The sequence below is a fragment of the Oncorhynchus kisutch genome, linkage group LG6 (assembly GCF_002021735.2).
Source record: "Oncorhynchus kisutch isolate 150728-3 linkage group LG6, Okis_V2, whole genome shotgun sequence".
Lineage (NCBI taxonomy): Eukaryota > Metazoa > Chordata > Actinopteri > Salmoniformes > Salmonidae > Oncorhynchus > Oncorhynchus kisutch.
The window spans coordinates 8,375,492-8,398,406 of NC_034179.2; the positions used below are offsets into that span (position 1 = coordinate 8,375,492).

General features: G+C 46.9%; 2 protein-coding genes across 5 annotated transcripts in view; one reads left to right on the forward strand and one right to left on the reverse strand.

Moving 5' to 3' along the window:
- Window positions 1-97: 97 nt before the first annotated feature.
- Window positions 98-4,581, forward strand: sowahb (sosondowah ankyrin repeat domain family member B). The gene has a single exon (XM_020468459.2). It carries the CDS (start codon window positions 391-393, stop codon window positions 2,944-2,946), a length of 2,556 nt encoding a protein of 851 aa, XP_020324048.1. The 5' UTR covers window positions 98-390; the 3' UTR covers window positions 2,947-4,581.
- A 5,771-nt stretch (window positions 4,582-10,352) lies between these two features.
- Window positions 10,353-22,915, reverse strand: part of LOC109875989 (protein Shroom3) — a 123,027-nt gene continuing 110,464 nt past the window's right edge. For all 4 annotated transcript variants that reach the window (XM_031826074.1, XM_031826073.1, XM_031826075.1 and 1 more), the window contains 6 exons: window positions 22,733-22,915; window positions 21,601-22,226; window positions 20,941-21,339; window positions 17,142-17,265; window positions 16,613-16,897; window positions 10,353-12,747 (listed from right to left, as the gene is read on the reverse strand). The exon at window positions 22,733-22,915 is cut by the window's right edge and continues 70 nt beyond it. In XM_031826074.1, coding sequence (XP_031681934.1) covers window positions 12,259-12,747; window positions 16,613-16,897; window positions 17,142-17,265; window positions 20,941-21,339; window positions 21,601-22,226; window positions 22,733-22,915 — 2,106 coding nt within the window. In that variant the 3' untranslated portion in view covers window positions 10,353-12,258. The remainder of the gene's footprint in view (window positions 12,748-16,612; window positions 16,898-17,141; window positions 17,266-20,940; window positions 21,340-21,600; window positions 22,227-22,732) is intronic.

Below are 22,915 nucleotides of genomic sequence, written 5' to 3' on the forward strand. Positions count from 1 at the left end.
ATTTGGGACGAATTCAGGGTCGTTTTCCCAGTCCCTATAAGTGGTTCTTTCGTTAACGTGTATAATAAGATAACGGATTCCTGGATTCCTGCAGTTAATAGATTCAGGCCTGACTGCAGCATGCGTTTTAGTGATAGGTGTTGACCAGACAAAGGCTGTAGGTTATGATTTGTCCTTTCTTCAAATGTCAACATTGAAATGTAGCCCATCGGATGGTAGGCAATTTATATTACGTAACATTTCATGCGCAAGGCTAACGGCGTGTTGACCGAAGCTCCGGTGTGCAGGTGGAGTTAAACATGTTCACATGGGGTGGAGTTAATTGTTGCTGGCGCAGAAAAAAAAACGTGACAATCAATTGAACTTTGAAACTTGAAGCAAACAGACAGAATGGCTACCGATTTTACTCAGGATTCGGTGTTGCACTTTCTCCAATTCAAGGGTGGGAGAGTGAAGAACTCGGACCTGTTGGCGCACTTCAAAACGTTCCTACGCGACCACGAGAACCAGACGTACAACCGGCAACTGTTTAAAACGTTTGTGAACTCTGTGGCTGTGGTGAAACCAGAGGAGGGAGTATCATACGTTGTGCTAAGGAAGAAATGTCTGGGGCAGGTTGCTGGAGATATCGCCGCCGCATACCACTCACCAAAGCCTCGCGCTAGACAACAACCGGCGCCACAGGCGAGACCGAGGGAGAGAGACCAGTCATCGAGAGCTCCGGTAAACCGAAACCAGCAGAGAGGTCAGAAGGGACTGATTGAGACGCACTTTCATGAATTACACGTTCCACCAGGCGACACCAACCAACTCACCGACAAGGTATTAGCCTCGGCTGGAATTGTCAACAACAACAATGTGGAAATAACTATCAATTACGAAAAGCCTATCCAATGCTCCTCGCCACATGTGCCAGACCATGCCTCACCTCCTATATACAACAGAGATGCACCATTCCTCCCATCGTACAATGCGGCAATATCAAAGTGGTCAGAAGATGGGAGTGGTCAGAGCTTTGAAGCAGAATGGGAACTGAATCACAAAGGTATTTACATCAGCGGTTCCAAACTTGGCCAGCAGTCAAAAGAACCAAAGAGGAAGAGGTCCTATCCGCCCCCTCAGTTCCTATACACAGAGGTGAAACCTCCAGCGTCTCACCCAATACTGGTCCAACAGAATGCAGTGCAGCCACAGAGGAAAACTTCTGAAGCTGACCACAGAAGAACAGCTACAGCATGGCCACTGCTCACCACTCTAGAGCATGCCAGCTCCTCTCCTTGTTTATCTGATGGTTACAGTCCTCCTGCTGCTCCACGCTCTCTACTGACCCCTGACCCCCAGGTGACGCGGAGTAACGGCAACTTGGATGGCAGTTACCACCTCCACCATAGGATCCCACAGCAGCCCAGACCAAAACAAGATGGACTCCCAGCAGCTCCACTGCATGCTACACCTGCCTGTCAGCTGACGCAGAGCAATGGCAGCCTACCTGTACCACAGAAGGATGGAGTCCCAGCCCCTGTTCCTGACATCCAGTATCCGGAAGAGGAAGGAGCGGCTGTTACCCAGTCCAGAGCCCAGACCCTGCCTTTCCCACGCAGCCTACTCCTGGACTCTGCCTACCAGGACCACACTGCTGGGTGTACTGATGGGTTTGGGTACCCTGAGCACCACCACCAGGCCAGCTCTGACTTCTCCTCCAGCCACAGCAGTCTCTCCCTAGCCCAGTCACTGGACTCCAGGGATGAGTGGCCCCAGCGTTCCCCTAGAGAGGAGTGGGCCAGCAATGAAACTCTCAGCTACCAGGACCTGAACTACCCAGGTGAGCAGCAGAGGGTGAAAGTGCACGATATGCTCTGCCGTGCTCAGGAGGCCAAACTGCTCTCTCAGATGCACCGCGCTGAGAGGAGAGCGCCCTGGCCTCACCATCACTCCAACGGTTACCTTGACGATGAGGCGAACAGAGCGTCGTCATGGCACCACTCCACAGGTCATCTCCATGATGACAATGGGTCCAAGTCCATTGAGTCCACCTTTCTTCCTGGTTCAGACCCCGAGCACCACCTCCGACCCCCTGTTCGGCGAATCAGCAGCCGGTTCCGCAGCCGTATGTGCCGCAGCCTCGGAGCCGACCTGGACCAACTGTTCCCGGAGGACAGCGTCTCGGCACGGCACAACCGCCTCCACCTCCTCTCCTCCAACCTCAGCATCAGCCACTCCTTCTCCACCCCCACCTTTCGTACACCCAGCTACAGAAACCTGAGGCGGGAGATGCACTCCGGGACCTCCAGTAACAAGAGCCTGAACGGAGCCTCTAACTCTGGCGGCCATGACAGCTCCTACTTCCACTGCCACGATCTGGTCCCCCTGGAGGCGAAGGAACATGACTGGCTGGTGAAGGGCGCCACTGGGACCTGGACCGACATCTACACCCTGTTCAGAGATGAACCCAGCCTCCTCACCAAGAGAGACTTCATCACTGGTTATACCATCCTGCACTGGATCGCTAAACATGGAGACCACCGGGTCCTCAACACACTCTGGTACGGAGTCAACAAAGCTGGGTTGAAACTGGACGTGGATGTGAAGACTACCTGTGGCTACACGCCTCTTCACCTGGCCGCCATCCACGGGAACAACAAGATGATCCGGCTGCTTGTTTATAAGTTCAGGTCTAACGTGTCCCTCAGGGATACCAGTGGGAAGAAGGCCTGGCAGTACGTGGGCCGGACCGGCCCCAAGGATCTGCTACAGATGCTAGGGGCCCCTCACTGCTGGACTTCCACAGGGGGTAGCTCCACACCCTCAGGGGAGAGACCCAGAAGGCCCGCTGCAACCTCAGCCACGGTAAAGAAGTCCATGTCCATCACTGGGTTCCTGAAGCATAAAACCCTAGTAAAGTTCCCAGGATGGGAGGGTTCTCAGTCTCCCGAATCCTTTGTGTGAGAATAGCGTGAACTTCAGGGTGAGTCTGCCTGCTCTGAGGGTGTGGCTACTGACAAGACCTACCACACAGCTCAAGGCTCTTACTAAGTCAGACGTTTGGGGTCTTTACAGCTTTAATTTGCCACTTAAAAACTTTCTTGGTTATTTAAAATGTTTTTCCATTTATAAAAATAAAATAAAAATAAGTAAAACCTAATAAATGATTAAGAGGGTGGGATTATGTAATTGAGCTGTCTAAATTAACGTACTGTGATTTGGATTATGATGTGGTATCAACTATCACTTGTGAAATCCTATCATGACACGAAGCAATAGAATCAGTCATTAAGTTAGATCTCTTAAGGGATTGTATTAAACTATGATACCTCAGTATAATTGTTTTGCTATTTTGTTTATTGTGGTGAGAAGCTTTTGTTTATTTGCTGCTGGGGACATGACTTCCATTCTCGTGTGCTCGTTTTCAATGACCAAAGAATACTCCTTTTAAATTAATATATATTTTTTTTAAATGCCTGTTCTCTAACAAAAGTGTACTGTGTGTCAGTTGTTCGTGCTTTAAGTGGGTTCAGATTTGAAGTGATGTGACCTGACTCTGGAATGTGGTAGTGAGAGGATTTCTTTTTTTTTCTTCTTTGTTCAAAGACCTTTCAAAGTAGCACTGTTATTATTGCATCATCTGACTGAACTAGAAATGTCAGGAATCCTTCCCTTCAGTTGCACCAAGTTGCTTATCTTGTACAATGTTGGAGGTTCACTCCGTATAGATTGCGTGGCTTTATTCACTTTTGATTGACACTACAAGGCATAAACAGAACTCCCATGAACTGTTTTCCCCATGTGCACTTAAATCATATTGTTATGATACCTCATGTCCTGAGGTGCTTAAACAATCCAGACTGGTATTTGATGTACCTCTGATGCCTCCATGAAGGGATACATTGGGATTTTGGTAACGAGGCCCTTTATCTACTTCTCCAGAGTCAGGTGTCCTCTCTGTGTCCAATATTAAGGAACTTAGAGGTTGTAGTTTTGTGAGCCAATGCTAACTAGCATTAACAGAATGACTGGAAGTCTATGGTAACTGCTAGCATGCTAGTAGAAGTATCCCTTTAAGCACTCTTATTTATTTAGTCTCTAACACTACTGTTGTTGATTTAAATGAAATGTTAACCTGTGTTAAAATTTAACTTGCAGAGAGACTGCTAACGAAGGCTAATTTACAAATGGAACCCTATTCCCTATATAGTGCACTACTTTACACCAGAGCGCTATGGAACTCTATTCCCTATATAGTGCACTACTTTAGACCAGAGCCCTATGGAACCCTATTCCCTATATAGTGCACTACTTTAGGCCAGAGCCCTATGGAACCCTATTCCCTATATAGTGCACTACTTTAGACCAGGGCCCATATAGGGAATAGGGTGCCATTGGGGGAGGGGACAGCCTAATACTCAAAACTTACATTTACTGTACATTTGTTTTGCTCTTAATGGGAAAAAAAACAACATAAAATATATATTGTCACTGGGTGTGAATGGGAGGCTGCAGTTATATCAAGCATTGTATTGTATAACCTGTTAGATATGTCTATAGCTTTCCTTTTCTTTGAATAAAAAGCATATGGTATATTAACTGCTATAGTTGTTAGCATTTCTTCAAAGATTATTGTCAACACATAGCTGTTTGTGTCACCTCTGCTGTTAACTGTTGTAGCATGGGCTCTCGAGTGGCTCAGCGGTCTACTGCACTGCATCTACAGTCCCTGGTTCGAATCCAGGCTGTATCACATCCGTCCGTGATTGGGAGTCCCATAGGGCGGCGCACAATTGGTCCAAGTGTCGCCGAGGTAGGCCATCATTGTAAATAAGAATTTGTTCTTAACTGACTTGGTCTAGTTAAAATAAAGGTCAAACACCCCTGTGATCTGATTCCTGTCAACAACCAAGACCTCGTTCAGTGGACAAACCTTCTGGGATTTTGCAGATAGAAACATCATGAATAGAGCAGACATGATTTACCCTACATGTCAGAGAGGCATGTCTGTTCTACAAAACAAATTTCTATCTGAACGTTCCACAATGTTGTCTCATGCTGAACGCAGACCTGATAAACAAGCATGTTTCTTTTCACTATTTCTCTCAACCTGTAATACAACAGGCAGTTATTAGAGAATTATACAGATAGTCTATTGGTTTTCTTACCCTGTAGGAGTCTATGGACCTGGTATGACCTGGTATGGACCTGGTATGACCTGGTATGACCTGGTATGGACCTGGTATGACCTGGTATGGCCCTGGTATGACCTGGTATGGACCTGGTATGACCTGGCATGACCTGGTATGACCTGGCATGACCTGGTATGACCTAGCATGACCTGGTATGACCTGGCATGACCTGGTATGACAGCAATCCATGAAATGATGCGTGCATTTTTTTTGTGTGTGTGTAATTTGGGTGAAATATCCCTTTAACAGTGGAAGGAATGATGAGAATGTTATGACAAGTCCTACCAGCACTCGGACACTGCTATGTTGAGCTATCATGTTACATTGGGTTAGTGTGCTCTCCGGAGGGCAAATAGTCCACAAGTCAAGTCACGAGGACACTCAGTGGACCAGTCAACTTCTAGGATGAGGAACGTGAACTGCAACACACACACTTCACACAAGCAGGCTGTTTCACATTGGCAGTCCCATAGGGCGGCGCACAATTGGCCCAGCGTCGTCCGGGTTTGGCCGTCATTGTAATTAAGAATTTGTTCTCAACTGACTTGCCTCCTTAAATAAAGGTTAAATAAATAACAATAAAAGCAACGTTGCAGTATGACTTGAATGTCCAAGACAAATGTCCCTAGCCTGAGTGCCAGTCTGTTGGTGCTATCATGCCCACTCTAGCCTGAGAGCCAGTCTGTTGGTGCTATCATGCCCACTCTAGCCTGAGAGCCAGTCTGTTGGTGCTATCATGCCCACTCTAGCCTGAGAGCCAGTCTGTTGGTGCTATCATGCCCACTCTAGCCTGAGAGCCAGTCTGTTGGTGCTATCATGCCCACTCTAGCCTGAGAGCCAGTCTGTTGGTGCTATCATGCCCACTCTAGCCTGAGAGCCAGTCTGTTGGTGCTATCATGCCCACTCTAGCCTGAGAGCCAGTCTGTTGGTGCTATCATGCCCACTCTAGCCTGAGAGCCAGTCTGTTGGTGCTATCATGCCCACTCTAGCCTGAGAGCCAGTCTGTTGGTGCTATCATGCCCACTCTAGCCTGAGAGCCAGTCTGTTGGTGCTATCATGCCCACTCTAGCCTGAGAGCCAGTCTGTTGGTGCTATCATGCCCACTCTAGCCTGAGAGCCAGTCTGTTGGTGCTATCATGCCCACTCTAGCCTGAGAGCCAGTCTGTTGGTGCTATCATGCCCACTCTAGCCTGAGTGCCAGTCTGTTGGTGCTATCATGCCCACTCTAGCCTGAGAGCCAGTCTGTTGGTGCTATCATGCCCACTCTAGCCTGAGAGCCAGTCTGTTGGTGCTATCATGCCCAATCTAGCCTGAGAGCCAGTCTGTTGGTGCTATCATGCCCACTCTAGCCTGAGAGCCAGTCTGTTGGTGCTATCATGCCCACTCTAGCCTGAGAGCCAGTCTGTTGGTGCTATCATGCCCACTCTAGCCTGAGAGCCAGTCTGTTGGTGCTATCATGCCCACTCTAGCCTGAGAGCCAGTCTGTTGGTGCTATCATGCCCACTCTAGCCTGAGAGCCAGTCTGTTGGTGCTATCATGCCCACTCTAGCCTGAGAGCCAGTCTGTTGGTGCTATCATGCCCACTCTAGCCTGAGAGCCAGTCTGTTGGTGCTATCATGCCCACTCTAGCCTGAGGGCCAGTCTGTTGGTGCTATCATGCCCACTCTAGCCTGAGGGCCAGTCTGTTGGTGCTATCATGCCCACTCTAGCCTGAGAGCCAGTCTGTTGGTGCTATCATGCCCACTCTAGCCTGAGAGCCAGTCTGTTGGTGCTATCATGCCCACTCTAGCCTGAGAGCCAGTCTGTTGGTGCTATCATGCCTACTCTAGCCTGAGAGCCAGTCTGTTGGTGCTATCATGCCCACTCTAGCCTGAGAGCCAGTCTGTTGGTGCTATCATGCCTACTCTAGCCTGAGAGCCAGTCTGTTGGTGCTATCATGCCCACTCTAGCCTGAGAGCCAGTCTGTTGGTGCTATCATGCCCACTCTAGCCTGAGAGCCAGTCTGTTGGTGCTATCATGCCCACTCTAGCCTGAGAGCCAGTCTGTTGGTGCTATCATGCCAACTCTAGCCTGAGAGCCAGTCTGTTGGTGCTATCATGCCCACTCTAGCCTGAGAGCCAGTCTGTTGGTGCTATCATGCCCACTCTAGCCTGAGAGCCAGTCTGTTGGTGCTATCATGCCCACTCTAGCCTGAGAGCCAGTCTGTTGGTGCTATCATGCCCACTCTAGCCTGAGAGCCAGTCTGTTGGTGCTATCATGCCCACTCTAGCCTGAGGGCCAGTCTGTTGGTGCTATCATGCCCACTCTAGCCTGAGAGCCAGTCTGTTGGTGCTATCATGCCCACTCTAGCCTGAGAGCCAGTCTGTTGGTGCTATCATGCCCACTCTAGCCTGAGAGCCAGTCTGTTGGTGCTATCATGCCTACTCTAGCCTGAGAGCCAGTCTGTTGGTGCTATCATGCCCACTCTAGCCTGAGAGCCAGTCTGTTGGTGCTATCATGCCTACTCTAGCCTGAGAGCCAGTCTGTTGGTGCTATCATGCCCACTCTAGCCTGAGAGCCAGTCTGTTGGTGCTATCATGCCCACTCTAGCCTGAGAGCCAGTCTGTTGGTGCTATCATGCCCACTCTAGCCTGAGAGCCAGTCTGTTGGTGCTATCATGCCAACTCTAGCCTGAGAGCCAGTCTGTTGGTGCTATCATGCCCACTCTAGCCTGAGAGCCAGTCTGTTGGTGCTATCATGCCCACTCTAGCCTGAGAGCCAGTCTGTTGGTGCTATCATGCCCACTCTAGCCTGAGAGCCAGTCTGTTGGTGCTATCATGCCCACTCTAGCCTGAGAGCCAGTCTGTTGGTGCTATCATGCCCACTCTAGCCTGAGAGCCAGTCTGTTGGTGCTATCATGCCCACTCTAGCCTGAGAGCCAGTCTGTTGGTGCTATCATGCCCACTCTAGCCTGAGAGCCAGTCTGTTGGTGCTATCATGCCAACTCTAGCCTGAGAGCCAGTCTGTTGGTGCTATCATGCCCACTCTAGCCTGAGAGCCAGTCTGTTGGTGCTATCATGCCCACTCTAGCCTGAGAGCCAGTCTGTTGGTGCTATCATGCCCACTCTAGCCTGAGAGCCAGTATGTTGGTGCTATCATGCCCACTCTAGCCTGAGAGCCAGTCTGTTGGTGCTATCATGCCCACTCTAGCCTGAGAGCCAGTCTGTTGGTGCTATCATGCCCACTCTAGCCTGAGAGCCAGTCTGTTGGTGCTATCATGCCCACTCTAGCCTGAGAGCCAGTCTGTTGGTGCTATCATGCCAACTCTAGCCTGAGAGCCAGTCTGTTGGTGCTATCATGACAACTCTAGCCTGAGAGCCAGTCTGTTGGTGCTATCATGCCAACTCTAGCCTGAGAGCCAGTCTGTTGGTGCTATCATGCCAACTCTAGCCTGAGAGCCAGTCTGTTGGTGCTATCATGCCCACTCTAGCCTGAGAGCCAGTCTGTTGGTGCTATCATGCCAACTCTAGCCTGAGAGCCAGTCTGTTGGTGCTATCATGCCCACTCTAGCCTGAGAGCCAGTCTGTTGGTGCTATCATGCCCACTCTAGCCTGAGAGCCAGTCTGTTGGTGCTATCATGCCCACTCTAGCCTGAGAGCCAGTCTGTTGGTGCTATCATACCCACTCTACCCTGAGAGCCAGTCTGTTGGTGCTATCATGCCCACTCTAGCCTGAGAGACAGTCTGTTGGTGCTATCATGCCAACTCTAGCCTGAGAGCCAGTCTGTTGGTGCTATCATGCCCACTCTAGCCTGAGAGCCAGTCTGTTGGTGCTATCATGCCCACTCTAGCCTGAGAGCCAGTCTGTTGGTGCTATCATGCCCACTCTAGCCTGAGAGCCAGTCTGTTGGTGCTATCATGCCAACTCTAGCCTGAGAGCCAGTCTGTTGGTGCTATCATGACAACTCTAGCCTGAGAGCCAGTCTGTTGGTGCTATCATGCCAACTCTAGCCTGAGAGCCAGTCTGTTGGTGCTATCATGCCAACTCTAGCCTGAGAGCCAGTCTGTTGGTGCTATCATGCCCACTCTAGCCTGAGAGCCAGTCTGTTGGTGCTATCATGCCAACTCTAGCCTGAGAGCCAGTCTGTTGGTGCTATCATGCCCACTCTAGCCTGAGAGCCAGTCTGTTGGTGCTATCATGCCCACTCTAGCCTGAGAGCCAGTCTGTTGGTGCTATCATGCCCACTCTAGCCTGAGAGACAGTCTGTTGGTGCTATCATGCCAACTCTAGCCTGAGAGCCAGTCTGTTGGTGCTATCATGCCCACTCTAGCCTGAGAGCCAGTCTGTTGGTGCTATCATGCCCACTCTAGCCTGAGAGCCAGTCTGTTGGTGCTATCATGCCCACTCTAGCCTGAGAGCCAGTCTGTTGGTGCTATCATGCCAACTCTAGCCTGAGAGCCAGTCTGTTGGTGCTATCATGACAACTCTAGCCTGAGAGCCAGTCTGTTGGTGCTATCATGCCAACTCTAGCCTGAGAGCCAGTCTGTTGGTGCTATCATGCCAACTCTAGCCTGAGAGCCAGTCTGTTGGTGCTATCATGCCCACTCTAGCCTGAGAGCCAGTCTGTTGGTGCTATCATGCCAACTCTAGCCTGAGAGCCAGTCTGTTGGTGCTATCATGCCCACTCTAGCCTGAGAGCCAGTCTGTTGGTGCTATCATGCCCACTCTAGCCTGAGAGCCAGTCTGTTGGTGCTATCATGCCCACTCTAGCCTGAGAGCCAGTCTGTTGGTGCTATCATGCCCACTCTAGCCTTAGAGCCAGTCTGTTGGTGCCATCATGCCCACTCTAGCCTGAGGGCCAGTCTGTTGGTGCTATCATGCCCACTCATTGTCACTTTTGGGTTGACATCTGACAATGAGCTATGGAGCACAAACTGATCTGGGACCAGGCTATAGAAGGAGACAACAGATCTGGGACCAGGCCATAGATGGAGACATCAGATCTGGGACCAGGCTATAGAAGGAGACAACAGATCTGAGACCAGGCTATAGAAGGAGACAACAGATCTGAGACCAGGCTAACATGTCCCTTCAGGGAGAATAACATTGATCTAATCTCATCCAGAACAGAACAGACACACCATGGCTGATGACATTATAGAATAGTTAGTCAAAGTACAGAAAGACAACAACAAAGGCTCTGTTTAAAAAATAGATTTATTTGTAAAACAAGGATCTTTTTTCCAATCAGCCTCCCTTCTCCTACGCTTCGTAAAGCACGATTGATACATGGAATTTTGTTTAGGAAAATCTGTCAAATCTGAGAATTCGGTTATGCTTCTGAAAAGCTATGAAGAAAAATATGGATGGCACCATTATTGGTGAAAATGGTAACATGAATATGTGCCTGATACAGTATATTTGACTCAAATTAGGATAATATGTAGATGCTTTTTCTCTCAAAAGAAGACAACAATATCAATTGGCATAGTACATTTTGGGAGGGAAAACAAGCAAGGAGTCACAGGACTCTACACTCACGCTGACACTACACACACACACACACACACTTCAACACACTTCCCACTGGGCAAAAACGGGTTGAATCAAGGTTGTTTCCACGTAATTTCAACCCAACAAATCAATGTGATGATGTTGAATCAACGTAGAAAACAGATTAGATTCGCAAAAAGTCATCAACAAAAGGATATTTAGTCTCGTTTTTTCACCCAACTTTTAACCTAATTCCAATGACATGGTGAAAAGTTTAGTTGAATTCACAAATTCTAGAACATTACATCATCGTGACATCATCTTGCCTTCTCTGAAAGAAATCACATTTGTTTTAAAATATAAAATGTTTTTGTTGTTGTTGAATAATATAAATAATTATAGCAGTTGTTGTCAATGTCATGGTAGCTTTTATCACAAACTATCATTTTCGAGTCTGAATTAGAAGTGTTTGAAGCATAATATTGCCTTAGATTGTGACTACATATTAATATGTGTGAGAGCGTGCTATTATGTTGGTCAAGAAAACAGGCCTATTTGATTTGATTTGAACATTTCAGGTCTGGTTCCTCCTGACCAATAGGAACAGAATGAGAAATAGAAGCCATTCTAGTTCTGTGATTCTGACCATTCTGACCAATCAGTAGTTAAACTGCCCCCAAAAAAGTGCTCAGCTGTAGTGATATACAAATGTAAAGGCAGTAGTAATGTTATAAATATATGGGGAACAACATTTCTTGACAGGAAGTTGTACATCCACCATCGTTACTCTCAAAGCTTTGATCCACTCGTATGAATACAACTAGGTACCTCAACAGTGTATTGAATCAACCAAAGACATGCTGAGTGGCCAGTCAGAATACAGATATGTGAAAAAGCTTGAGTAACATAGGAAGCATAAATAGAGGCACAAGAATGCATCGATCATGAATGCAGTCTGTCTGAATGCAGTCTGTCTGAACGCAGTCTGTCTGAATGCAGTCTGTCTGCCTGTCTCTCTGAATGCAGTCTGTCTGCCTGTCTGTCTGTCTGAATGCAGTCTGTCTGAATGTAACCTGTCTGAATGCAGTCTGTCTGCCTGTCTCTCTGAATGCAGTCTGTCTGAATGCAGTCTGTCTGAACGCAGTCTGTCTGAATGCAGTCTGTCTGCCTGTCTCTCTGAATGCAGTCTGTCTGCCTGTCTGTCTGAATGCAGTCTGTCTGCCTGTCTGTCTGAATGCAGTCTGTCTGAATGCAACCTGTCTGAATGCAGTCTGTCTGCCTGTCTCTCTGAATGCAGTCTGTCTGAATGCAGTCTGTCTGCCTGTCTGTCTGAATGCAGTCTGCCTGTCTGTCTGAATGCAGTCTGCCTGTCTGTCTGCTTGTCTGTCTATCTGCCTGTCTGTCTGTCTGTCTGCCTGTCTGTCTGCAACAAGGGGACAGACCGACAGACATCCTTCCTGCTTCATATAGAGCAGAACTGGATGAACTGTATCTCTCTCTTCAACCAAGTACTGTTGTATCTTACTCGCCAGACTCATGGTGCTCCTCCCACTGAGTCAGAGACACAGCAACTGTAGGAGTGACCAGGAGCAGTGTTGTTGTTGGGGTGATGTCACAGTGATGTCACAGTGGTGGAGCGGACTGTTTGGGTAGGACCAAGGTTAGGGCTGGGAGCTCTAAGGTTAGGGCTGGGAGCTCTAAGGTTAGGGCTGGGAGCTCTAAGGTTAGGGCTGGGAGCTCTAAGGTTAGGGCTGGGAGCTCTAAGGTTAGGGCTGGGAGCTCTAAGGTTAGAGCCGAGGCTGGGGTTCAACCCAGGGATAGGTGAGCGGGGCTGGGCCTGATGATCCCCTGGAGAGATACTCTCAGCCAGCCTGCTGAGCTGTTCATCCCACTGCTTAAGGAGCTCATCCAGGTGTCTCTGGCGGATCAGCAGGGCTGGTTTCATACAGACGAAATGCTGGTAGTCTCTAAGCTGCGGCCCAGTCAGGTACCCACCCAGGATGTCCAGTACCACACGCTCCCGCCGGTCCAGATTCTCCTTCAGCTCCCTGGCATCCTCGTGCTGACTACACAGCTGTCTGCGTTTCTGCTGTAAGGACTCCTGAGTTAACACAGATATATAGATTATTAAAGACATCCTGGTGCTGACGACACAGATTCCCGAGGGCAGAGAGAGACTGTTAGTGATAGGTGAATAGAGTCTTTACACAGAGAGACTCCTGGTTAAACTAGAGGAGATAGACATCCTGTCTGCTGTAGACTCCTGAGGGGAGAGAGATAGAGGGGATGTGGGTTAGTAAATACACACAGACACTATGACCTGGCACCATCTAGTGGCCATCATGTGACACATCTACAGAACCATGTTCATTATGAATGAGATAGGAGGACACCAGTAGAGGAAACTAGATTAGTAAAAGCCTTGATAACACATGATGACGTTTGAGTAAAGTACAGCAACCCAGGCTGAACGACACCCTCTCAGGAGGGCAGAATAGAAGGCCGCAGGAATCAATCCGTGTCTCAGAGGGGAGGAGCCCTGTAGTACCAGTGACTGAAGTAAAATCACATTTTAACACACCGTCGCGTTCCTTCGTTAAGGGAGGGAGGCTGAGGTAACACCATGATGTCCTCGCTCCTGAACACAGCCAAACACAAGACGGGTGTAAGGCTTGATCAAAGCCCAGGCTCCGTCAGAACATCCTGTAGACCAACAAGCTGTCTGCCGGTCTGTGACCTCATTCAATACCACAATATGAGACAGACTGTCTGGAGCAAAGTGTGATTCCCTGGAAGACAAGGAGGTCGGAGGTATCTATTAAATGCACATCTTCATCTCAGAGAGACCAGGGACCCTAAAATACAAGGGACCCTAAAAATAGGGTCTCCTTCACACTGTGATTCTCAGACTGTAGTATGTAGAGTGGAGTATCTTCACCCTCTTCTGTGCTGTTATGTGTGTAGTGTTAGTGTAGTGTTAGTGTATTGTTAGTGTTAGTGTAGTGTTAGTGTAGTGTTAGTGTAGTGTTAGTGTACTGTTAGTGTAGTGTAGTGTTAGTGTAGTGTTAGTGTAGTGTTAGTGTAGTGTTAGTGCAGTGTTAGTGTAGTGTTAGTGTAGTGTTAGTGTAGTGTAGTGTAGTGTTAGTGTAGTGTAGTGTTAGTGTAGTGTTAGTGTAGTGTTAGTGTACTGTTAGTGTAGTGTTACTGTTAGTGTAGTGTAGTGTTAGTGTAGTGTTAGTGTAGTGTTAGTGTAGTGTTAGTGTAGTGTTAGTGAAGTGTTAGTGTATTGTTAGTGTTAGTGTTAGTGTTAGTGTTAGTGTTAGTGTAGTGTTAGTGTTAGTGTAGTGTTAGTGTAGTGTACTGTTAGTGTAGTGTTAGTATTAGTGTAGTGTTAGTGTAGTGTTAGTGTAGTGTAGTGTAGTGTAGTGTAGTGTAGTGTTAGTGTAGTGCAGTGTTAGTGTAGTGTTAGTGTAGAGTTAGTGTAGTGTTAGTGTAGAGTTAGTGTAGTGTTAGTGTAGTGTTAGTGTTGTGTTAGTGTAGTGTTAGTGTAGTGTAGTGCAGTGTTAGTGTAGTGTTAGTGTTAGTGTAGTGTTAGTGTAGTGTTAGTGTAGTGTCAGTGTAGTGTTAGTGTAGTGTTAGTGTAGTGCAGTGTTAGTGTAGTGTTAGTGTAGTGTTAGTGTAGTGTTAGTGTTGTGTTAGTGTAGTGGTAGTGTAGTGTTAGTGTAGTGTTAGTGTAGTGTTAGTGTAGTGCAGTGTTAGTGTAGTGTAGTGTAGTGTTAGTGTAGTGTCAGTGTAGTGTTAGTGTAGTGTTAGTGTAGTGTTAGTGCAGTGTTAGTGTAGTGTTAGTGTAGTGTTAGTGTAGTGTTAGTGTTGTGTTAGTGTAGTGTTAGTGTAGTGTAGTGCAGTGTTAGTGTAGTGTTAGTGTTAGTGTAGTGTTAGTGTAGTGTTAGTGTAGTGTTAGTGTAGTGTTAGTGTAGTGCAGTGTTAGTGTAGTGTAGTGTAGTGTTAGTGTAGTGTCAGTGTAGTGTTAGTGTAGTGTTAGTGCAGTGTTAGTGTAGTGTTAGTGTAGTGTTAGTGTAGTGTTAGTGTTGTGTTAGTGTAGTGTTAGTGTAGTGTTAGTGTAGTGTTAATGTAGTGTAGTGTTAGTGTAGTGTTAGTGTAGTGTAGTGTAGTGTTAGTGTAGTGTTAGTGTAGTGTTAGTGTAGTGTTAGTGTAGAGTTAGTGTAGTGTTAGTGTAGTGTTAGTGTAGTGTTAGTGTAGAGTTAGTGTAGTGTTAGTGTAGTGTTAGTGTAGTGTTAGTGTAGAGTTAGTGTAGTGTTAGTGTAGTGTTAGTGTAGTGTCAGTGTAGTGTTAGTGTAGTGCAGTGTTAGTGTAGTGTTAGTGTTGTGTTAGTGTAGTGGTAGTGTAGTGTTAGTGTAGTGTTAGTGTAGTGTAGTGTTAGTGTAGTGTAGTGTAGTGTTAGTGTAGTGTTAGTGTAGTGTTAGTGTAGTGTTAGTGCAGTGTTAGTGTAGTGTTAGTGCAGTGTTAGTGTAGTGTTAGTGTAGTGTTAGTGCAGTGTTAGTGTAGTGTTAGTGCAGTGTTAGTGTAGTGTTAGTGCAGTGTTAGTGTAGTGTTAGTGTAGTGTTAGTGCAGTGTTAGTGTAGTGTTAGTGCAGTGTTAGTGTAGTGTTAGTGCAGTGTTAGTGTAGTGTTAGTGTAGTGTTAGTGTTAGTGTAGTGTTAGTGTTGTGTTAGTGTTGTGTTAGTGTAGTGTTAGTGTAGTGTTAGTGTAGTGTTAATGTAGTGTTAGTGTAGTGTTAGTGTAGTGTTAGTGTAGTGTTAGTGTAGTGTAGTGTTAGTGTAGTGTTAGTGTAGTGTTAGTGTAGTGTTAGTGTAAGTGTTAGTGTAGTGTTAGTGTAAGTGTAGTGTGTAGTGTATGTGTGTTGTAGGTGTAGCGTAGGTGTAGTGTAGGTGTAGTGTAGGTGTAGTGTATGTGTGGTGTAGTGTAGGTGTAGTGTATGTGTGGTGTAGGTGTAGTGTATGTGTGGTGTAGGTGTAGTGTAGGAGTAGTGTATGTGTGGTGTAGGTCTAGTGTAGGTGTAGCGTAGGTGTATTGTAGGTGTAGTGTGTTGTGTAGTTGTAGTGTAGGTGTATTGTAGGTGTAGTGTGTAGTGTAGTTGTAGTGTAGGTGTATTGTAGGTGTAGTGTAGGTGTAGTATGTAGTGTAGTTGTAGTGTAGGTGTATTGTAGGTGTAGTGTAGTGTGTAGTGTAGGTTTATTGTAGGTGTAGTGTAGGTGTAGTATGTAGTGTAGTTGTAGTGTAGGTGTATTGTAGTGTGTAGTGTAGTTGTAGTGTAGGTGTATTGTAGGTGTAGTGTAGGTGTAGTATGTAGTGTAGTTGTATTGTAGTTGTAGTGTGTAGTGTAGTTGTAGTGTAGGTGTATTGTAGGTGTAGTGTAGGTGTAGTGTGTAGTGTAGTTGTAGTGTAGGTGTATTGTAGGTGTAGTGTAGTTGTAGTGTAGGTTTATTGTAGGTGTAGTGTAGGTGTAGTATGTAGTGTAGTTGTAGTGTAGGTGTATTGTAGTTGTAGTGTGTAGTGTAGTTGTAGTGTCTAGTGTAGGTGTAGTGTAGGTGTAGTGTAGTTGAAGTGTGTAGTGTAGTTGTAGTGTAGGTGTAGTGTCTAGTGTAGGTGTATTGCAGGTGTAGTGTGTAGTGTAGGTCTAGTGTAGGTGTAGTGTAGGCGTAGTGTGTAGTGTAGTTGAAGTGTGTAGTGTAGTTGTAGTGTAGTTGTAGTGTAGGTGTAGTGTCTAGTGTAGGTGTAGTGTAGGTGTGGTGTAGGTGTAGTGTATGTGTGGTGTAGGTATAGTGTGTATAGTGTGTGAAGCCTCATCCTCTCCTCTTGGCTGTCCTCTGTCTCCTGTATATCCAGGGAAGATAGGACAGTGTATAATGTATAGTGTATAATGTATAGTGTAGTTTAACGTCTCACCCTTTCCTCTTGGCTGTCCTCTGTCTCCTCCTCTCTGTCCAGGGCAGAGAGAGCGTTATGGACCCGGGCCAGCCGGCCACACAGAGACAGCAGAAGGTTGACTATCTTATCCATGTCCCCGATGAGCATCTTGTACTTCTCCCTCTCGTTGGGCTTACAGTGCTCCTGAACCAGGCTCTCCATTTGGCCCCCTAGGGCCCGGAACCTCTTCTGCTCCTCCGCCAGAACCTCCTTCTCCTCTCGCAAGGAGGTAATGCTCAGAGTCAGGGCCTGGAGTAGCTCCACCTAGTGGACGGGAGAAGTTAGCAACAACGGTGTATTGTGTCTATTGTGTCTCCACTTCTCTTTCACCAGAGATCTTCTGGATCCCCGAGGACCATAGGTTGGATGGGCATTTGTCTTTCATTTTCCTTAATTTTATATCAATCAGTTAATTCATGTAATTGTATTTTATTTTTATATTTTATTTGATCTGATAAAAACAATTGTTTGCAAAAAAACAAAAAATGCATTTAAGGTAAATTCAGACCTTCTTCTGATTGAAGTCTGTCTCATCCTCATCCAGATCTGTGTCCACCTCGCCTCCTCTTCCTCCTCCTCCCTCTGTTCTCTGCAGCAGATTGGGTCCTATAGAACAGACACCATCTTGACTTCTACAAGAAGAAAGAAAATGATGTTTTATTGTCACATACACAGGAAAGGTGCAGTGAAATATGTTGTTTTACTGGGTCAGACATAATAGTACAGCACCCCATGGAACAGAGACATAAAGAACGTAGCAACAGTTAGCATTACTACCACTTGAATAGACTGACACATTACATACTGAAACTCATGACCGAAACTAACACATACTGTAAAACAAGCAGTCAGCAACAAGCACTAGTCTGTTGAATAGTGTGTCTGAATGTCAAAATAATTAGTATGGTATTCTGGGTGTGTGTGTGTGTGTTATTTGGGTGAAACACACACACACACACACACACACACACACACACACACACACACACACACACACACACACACACACACACACACACACACACACACACACACACACACACACACACACACACACACACACACACACACACACACACACACACTACTATAAGGAATGTGCTGTGGCTGGTTTGTTTTCATGACTGGCCTATTTGGCAGGATGGAAAGGCAGAATAGAATGTTTTAGACAGAACAACATTCAACAGTAGAATCAGGTTACACCCACCTCTGACACCGAGGATTCTAACAACCCAACTGTCCTCTGGTTCTATTTTAATATAATACATTTCATATTTATACATATTACCTATACAAATTCTCAAGTTATTTCCCAAATACTCAAAAATCCAGCCAAGATTTTGTAGAATATATACCATCTTGGGTTGAAAATGATAAACCTCCAGGAACAGGGTTGGAGTTAAAACCTACAGGAGGGTATCTCTCCAGGAACAGGGTTGGAGTTAAAACCTACAGGAGGGTTTCTCTCCAGGAACAGGGTTGGAGTTAAAACATACAGGAGGGTTTCTCTCCAGGAACAGGGTTGGAGTTAAAACCTACAGGAGGGTCTCTCTCCAGGAACAGGGTTGGAGTTAAAACCTACAGGAGGGTTTCTCTCCAGGAACAGGGTTGGAGTTAAAACCTACAGGAGGGTCTCTCTCCAGGAACAGGGTTGGAGTTAAAACCTACAGGAGGGTTTCTCTCCAGGAACAGGGTTGGAGTTAAAACCTACAGGAGGGTTTCTCTCCAGGAACAGGGTTGGAGTTAAAACCTACAGGAGGGTTTCTCTCCAGGAACAGGGTTGGAGTTAAAACCTACAGGAGGGTCTCTCTCCAGGAACAGGGTTGGAGTTAAAACCTACAGGAGGGTTTCTCTCCAGGAACAGGGTTGGAGTTAAAACCTACAGGAGGGTTTCTCTCCAGGAACAGGGTTGGAGTTAAAACATACAGGAGAGTTTCTCTCCAGGAACAGGGTTGGAGTTAAAACCTACAGGAGGGTCTCTCTCCAGGAACAGGGTTGGAGTTAAAACCTACAGGAGGGTTTCTCTCCAGGAACAGGGTTGGAGTTAAAACCTACAGGAGGGTCTCTCTCCAGGAACAGGGTTGGAGTTAAAACCTACAGGAGGGTTTCTCTCCAGGAACAGGGTTGGAGTTAAAACCTACAGGAGGGTTTCTCTCCAGGAACAGGGTTGGAGTTAAAACCTACAGGAGGGTTTCTCTCCAGGAACAGGGTTGGAGTTAAAACCTACAGGAGGGTTTCTCTCCAGGAACAGGGTTGGAGTTAAAACCTACAGGAGGGTTTCTCTCCAGGAACAGGGTTGGAGTTAAAACCTACAGGAGGGTTTCTCTCCAGGAACAGGGTTAGAGTTAAAACCTACAGGAGGGTTTCTCTCCAGGAACAGGGTTGGAGTGAAAACCTTCAGGAGGGTTTCTCCAGGAACAGGGTTGGAGTTAAAACCTACTACAGGAGGGTATCTCCAGGAACAGGGTTGGAGTTAAAACCTACAGGAAGGGTAGCTCTCCGGGAACAGGGTTGGAGCCCTGGTTTAGAGTACAGCATCAGAGCCTTTTTCACATGTACAAAAAGCATGGTCACGTTTTGTTCTACAAGCTGCTATGTTAATTCATGTCAGTAGACGGCAGTGCTGCTCAGCCTCCACCAAGAGACAGTATGATATGATGTTACCTAGCTCTAACATGGAGAGAGAGACAGTATGATCTGATGTTACCTAGCTCTAACATGGAGAGAGACAGTATGATCTGATGTTACCTAGCTCTAACATGGAGAGACAGACAGTATGATCTGATGTTACCTAGCTCTAACATGGAGAGAGAGACAGTATGATCTGATGTTACCTAGCTCTAACATGGAGAGAGAGAGACAGACAGACAGTATGATATGATGTTACCTAGCTCTAACATGGAGAGAGACAGACATGTTACCTAGCTCTAACATGGAGAGAGACAGACAGTATGATCTGATGTTACCTAGCTCTAACATGGAGAGAGAGACAGTATGATCTAATGTTACCTAGCTCTAACATGGAGAGAGAGACAGTATGATCTGATGTTACCTAGCTCTAACATGGAGAGAGACAGACATGTTACCTAGCTCTAACATGGAGAGAGACAGACAGTATGATCTGATGTTACCTAGCTCTAACATGGAGAGAGAGTATGAACTGATGTTACCTAGCTCTAACATGGAGAGAGACAGACAGACAGAGAGACATACAGTATGATCTGATGTTACCTAGCTCTAACATGGAGAGAGACAGACAGACAGACAGACAGACAGTATGATCTGATGTTACCTAGCTCTAACATGGAGAGAGACAGACAGACAGAGAGACAGACAGTATGATCTGATGTTACCTAGCTCTAACATGGAGAGAGACAGACAGACAGAGAGACAGACAGTATGATCTGATGTTACCTAGCTCTAACATGGAGAGAGACAGACAGACAGAGAGACAGACAGTATGATCTGACGTTACCTAGATCTAACATGGAGAGATACAGACAGACAGAGAGACAGACAGTATGAACTGATGTTACCTAGCTCTAACATGGAGAGAGACAGACAGACAGAGAGACAGACAGTATGATCTGACGTTACCTAGATCTAACATGGAGAGATACAGACAGACAGAGAGACAGACAGTATGATCTGATGTTACCTAGCTCTAACATGGAAAGACAGACAGAGAACTATAGTTTCCAGGATATCAGCAGTTCTTAACAGTTATCATTCCGTGGCGTCAGAGTCAACTGTTATCCTGTCTGTGTGAACCATTTCTCTCTAAACAATTTGTTCATAATGAAAACAAAACAGATGGACTTTAAAATATTTTTTTGCAATTTCACCTTGAAACCCCTGAGATATGATATCCTTTCCCTTGCTTACCTTAGCTTCTCTGATGTCATGGTCTATTTTAAAAGCGAAGAGTTCTCTTGTGATAACAGGTGTCTATAATAAACTGAGCCATAATGTTACCAGCCTCAACAAAGGTCCTATGTTCTGTCGTATCTCCTGGTAATGAACCCTGATCAAACAGTCTAACCTTTTATTTAGTTACATAACATGAATTAAACACACACACACTAAGCACACACACGAATGCATGAACGCACACGCACGCACGCACGCACACACACACGCACGCACGCACGCACGCACGCACGCACACACACACACACACACACACACACACACACACACACACACACACACACACACACACACACACTTCCTCATTCCCTCTGGATAACCAGACCTCCCTAAATCCCTCCCCCCCTTTCCACCCCTTGCTCCTCTCCGTCCCTCACCTGTCCTCCAGACAGGTGCTGGTCCTGCGGCGTTGCCACAGCAACCTCCCTCCCCCCGCGGGGAAGATCTCCTCCATTAGGTCCATGGTCCGTCCGCCCTCTGCCCAGCTGTCCAGCATCGGGGTCAGGCTCTTATCCCCCCGGGACACCAGCTGTCTGGCCAGGGCCTCCACCCTCAGCTCCCCAGCAGACCTCTCCCTCCTGGCCGGGAGATGGTACTCTTGCCCCAGGCTTTCCTCACCGCTAGGCCCCTGCTGGGGCTCTGGGAAACTGCTGCTGAGGGTGGTGGGGGTCTCAGGCTGGGGCTCAGGGGTAAGGCTTGGCCTCGGAGAGACAGACAGGGGGATAGAGGGGGGGACTGTCTGACGGTAGGAGGAGGGGAGAAATGGGAACTCACAGCTGCATGTACAGAAACACAAAGAGACAAGAGGTTCACAACACCGGATGGATAAATGGTCTACGTTTTGTTCAAAACTTTAACATTGATGATTAGAATATTTTCAGTGTTACTACGTTCCTTTACATTAGATCATGTAAATATATAGTGCAGTACTATGGCTCTCTGTAATCAATGCACCATTCAATATCACTGGCGTTTCATTATAACGTGTCACTGTTATTGTGCCATAATGTGTGTTGGTGGGAACCAGTGTCGTGTACCTGTTGAGGTGCTGGAGCCCAGGTCCATGATGATTCTCCTCCTCCTTCTCCTCTCTGTCTGGGAGTGAGGAGGGGGGCAGGAGAGGGGGAGGCGGCGGGGGGAAGTACTCTGTGATGTCCGTCTCCCTGATTGGGAGCGGGGGAGGAATAGGGGAGGGAGGGGCCGGTTCCTGGAGGAATACCTCGTCATAGTCCTGTAGTGAGACTGTGGGAGGGGCTAGGTGTGGAGCTACTTGTAGGGGTGAGGTCTCTTGCAGAGTGGACTCTGAGATGCGGAGGGAGAGCAGGGTGTGTGGTCTGTGAGAGGTTTTAAATGGGGGTGGTGGTGGGGAGGCTTTGGGTAGGACGAGGGGTGGATTGGTCTTTGGTGTAACGGCTGAAGCTTGAGGGCAGGGCCCCTCTTTCTGTCTGGGGAAGTCTTTCAGGGTCTCCTCCTCTGAGGTGCTGGTGTCTAAGGAGCCCTGGTTCTGGCCCTGGGCCATGGCCTGCTGTAGATGTTCTGTGGGGCTTCTTCTGACCTCTGGGTGAACCTGGGCCTCTGGGGACATGGTCCCGAGTGTGGCGGTCTGCAGCAGGGTTGGGAAGGCTATGGCATCCAGGTTGGCCTGGCTCAACCTCTCATTGGCCTGAATGGATGAATGGATGGATGAATTCATTAATACTTTATTTTCCTCATAGAGACATTTTTCTGGCAACAACAGAGGCATTCTTGGCAAACATATAAAAATACATCAAATTATATACAACCCTTCAATTATATATAACCCTTCAATTATATACAACCCTTCAATTATATACAACCCTCCAATTATATACAACCCTTCAATTATATATAACCCTTCAATTATATACAACCCTTCAATTATATACAACCCTTCAATTATATACAACCCTTCAATTATATACAACCCTTCAATTATATACAACCCTCCAATTATACACAACACATATCCCATGACTTCAGACAGAATGGATGACTTGCTCTTCAGTGTTTGACCTGTTATGTTATGTTGATAATGCTGTTCCCCTGGTCCTCTTTTGAATATCATAAAGTGTATTGTGACCCCTGTTAAATGTTCTTCAAATAAACTCTTGAGTTGACTTGATTTTATAGACAGACGGATTGACATACCTGCCAGTCCAAGCTGATAGTAGGGCTGGTGCCTGGGGGGGAGAAGGGGCAGGGGAGACCTACAGAGGCAGCCAGGCTGGAGGCACTAAGGGCCCGCTGGCGGTCGGGGTTCTTCAGTCTATCTCTCCTCATCACAGGGGTGTTGCTTTGGAACGGGCTTTGGGTCAGTAGTAAGTGGGTGTC

What these genes read in the sequence shown, in the direction of transcription:
- sowahb (XM_020468459.2), top strand. Translation starts at nt 391, where the DNA reads ATGGCTACCGATTTTACTCAGGATTCGGTGTTGCACTTTCTCCAATTC.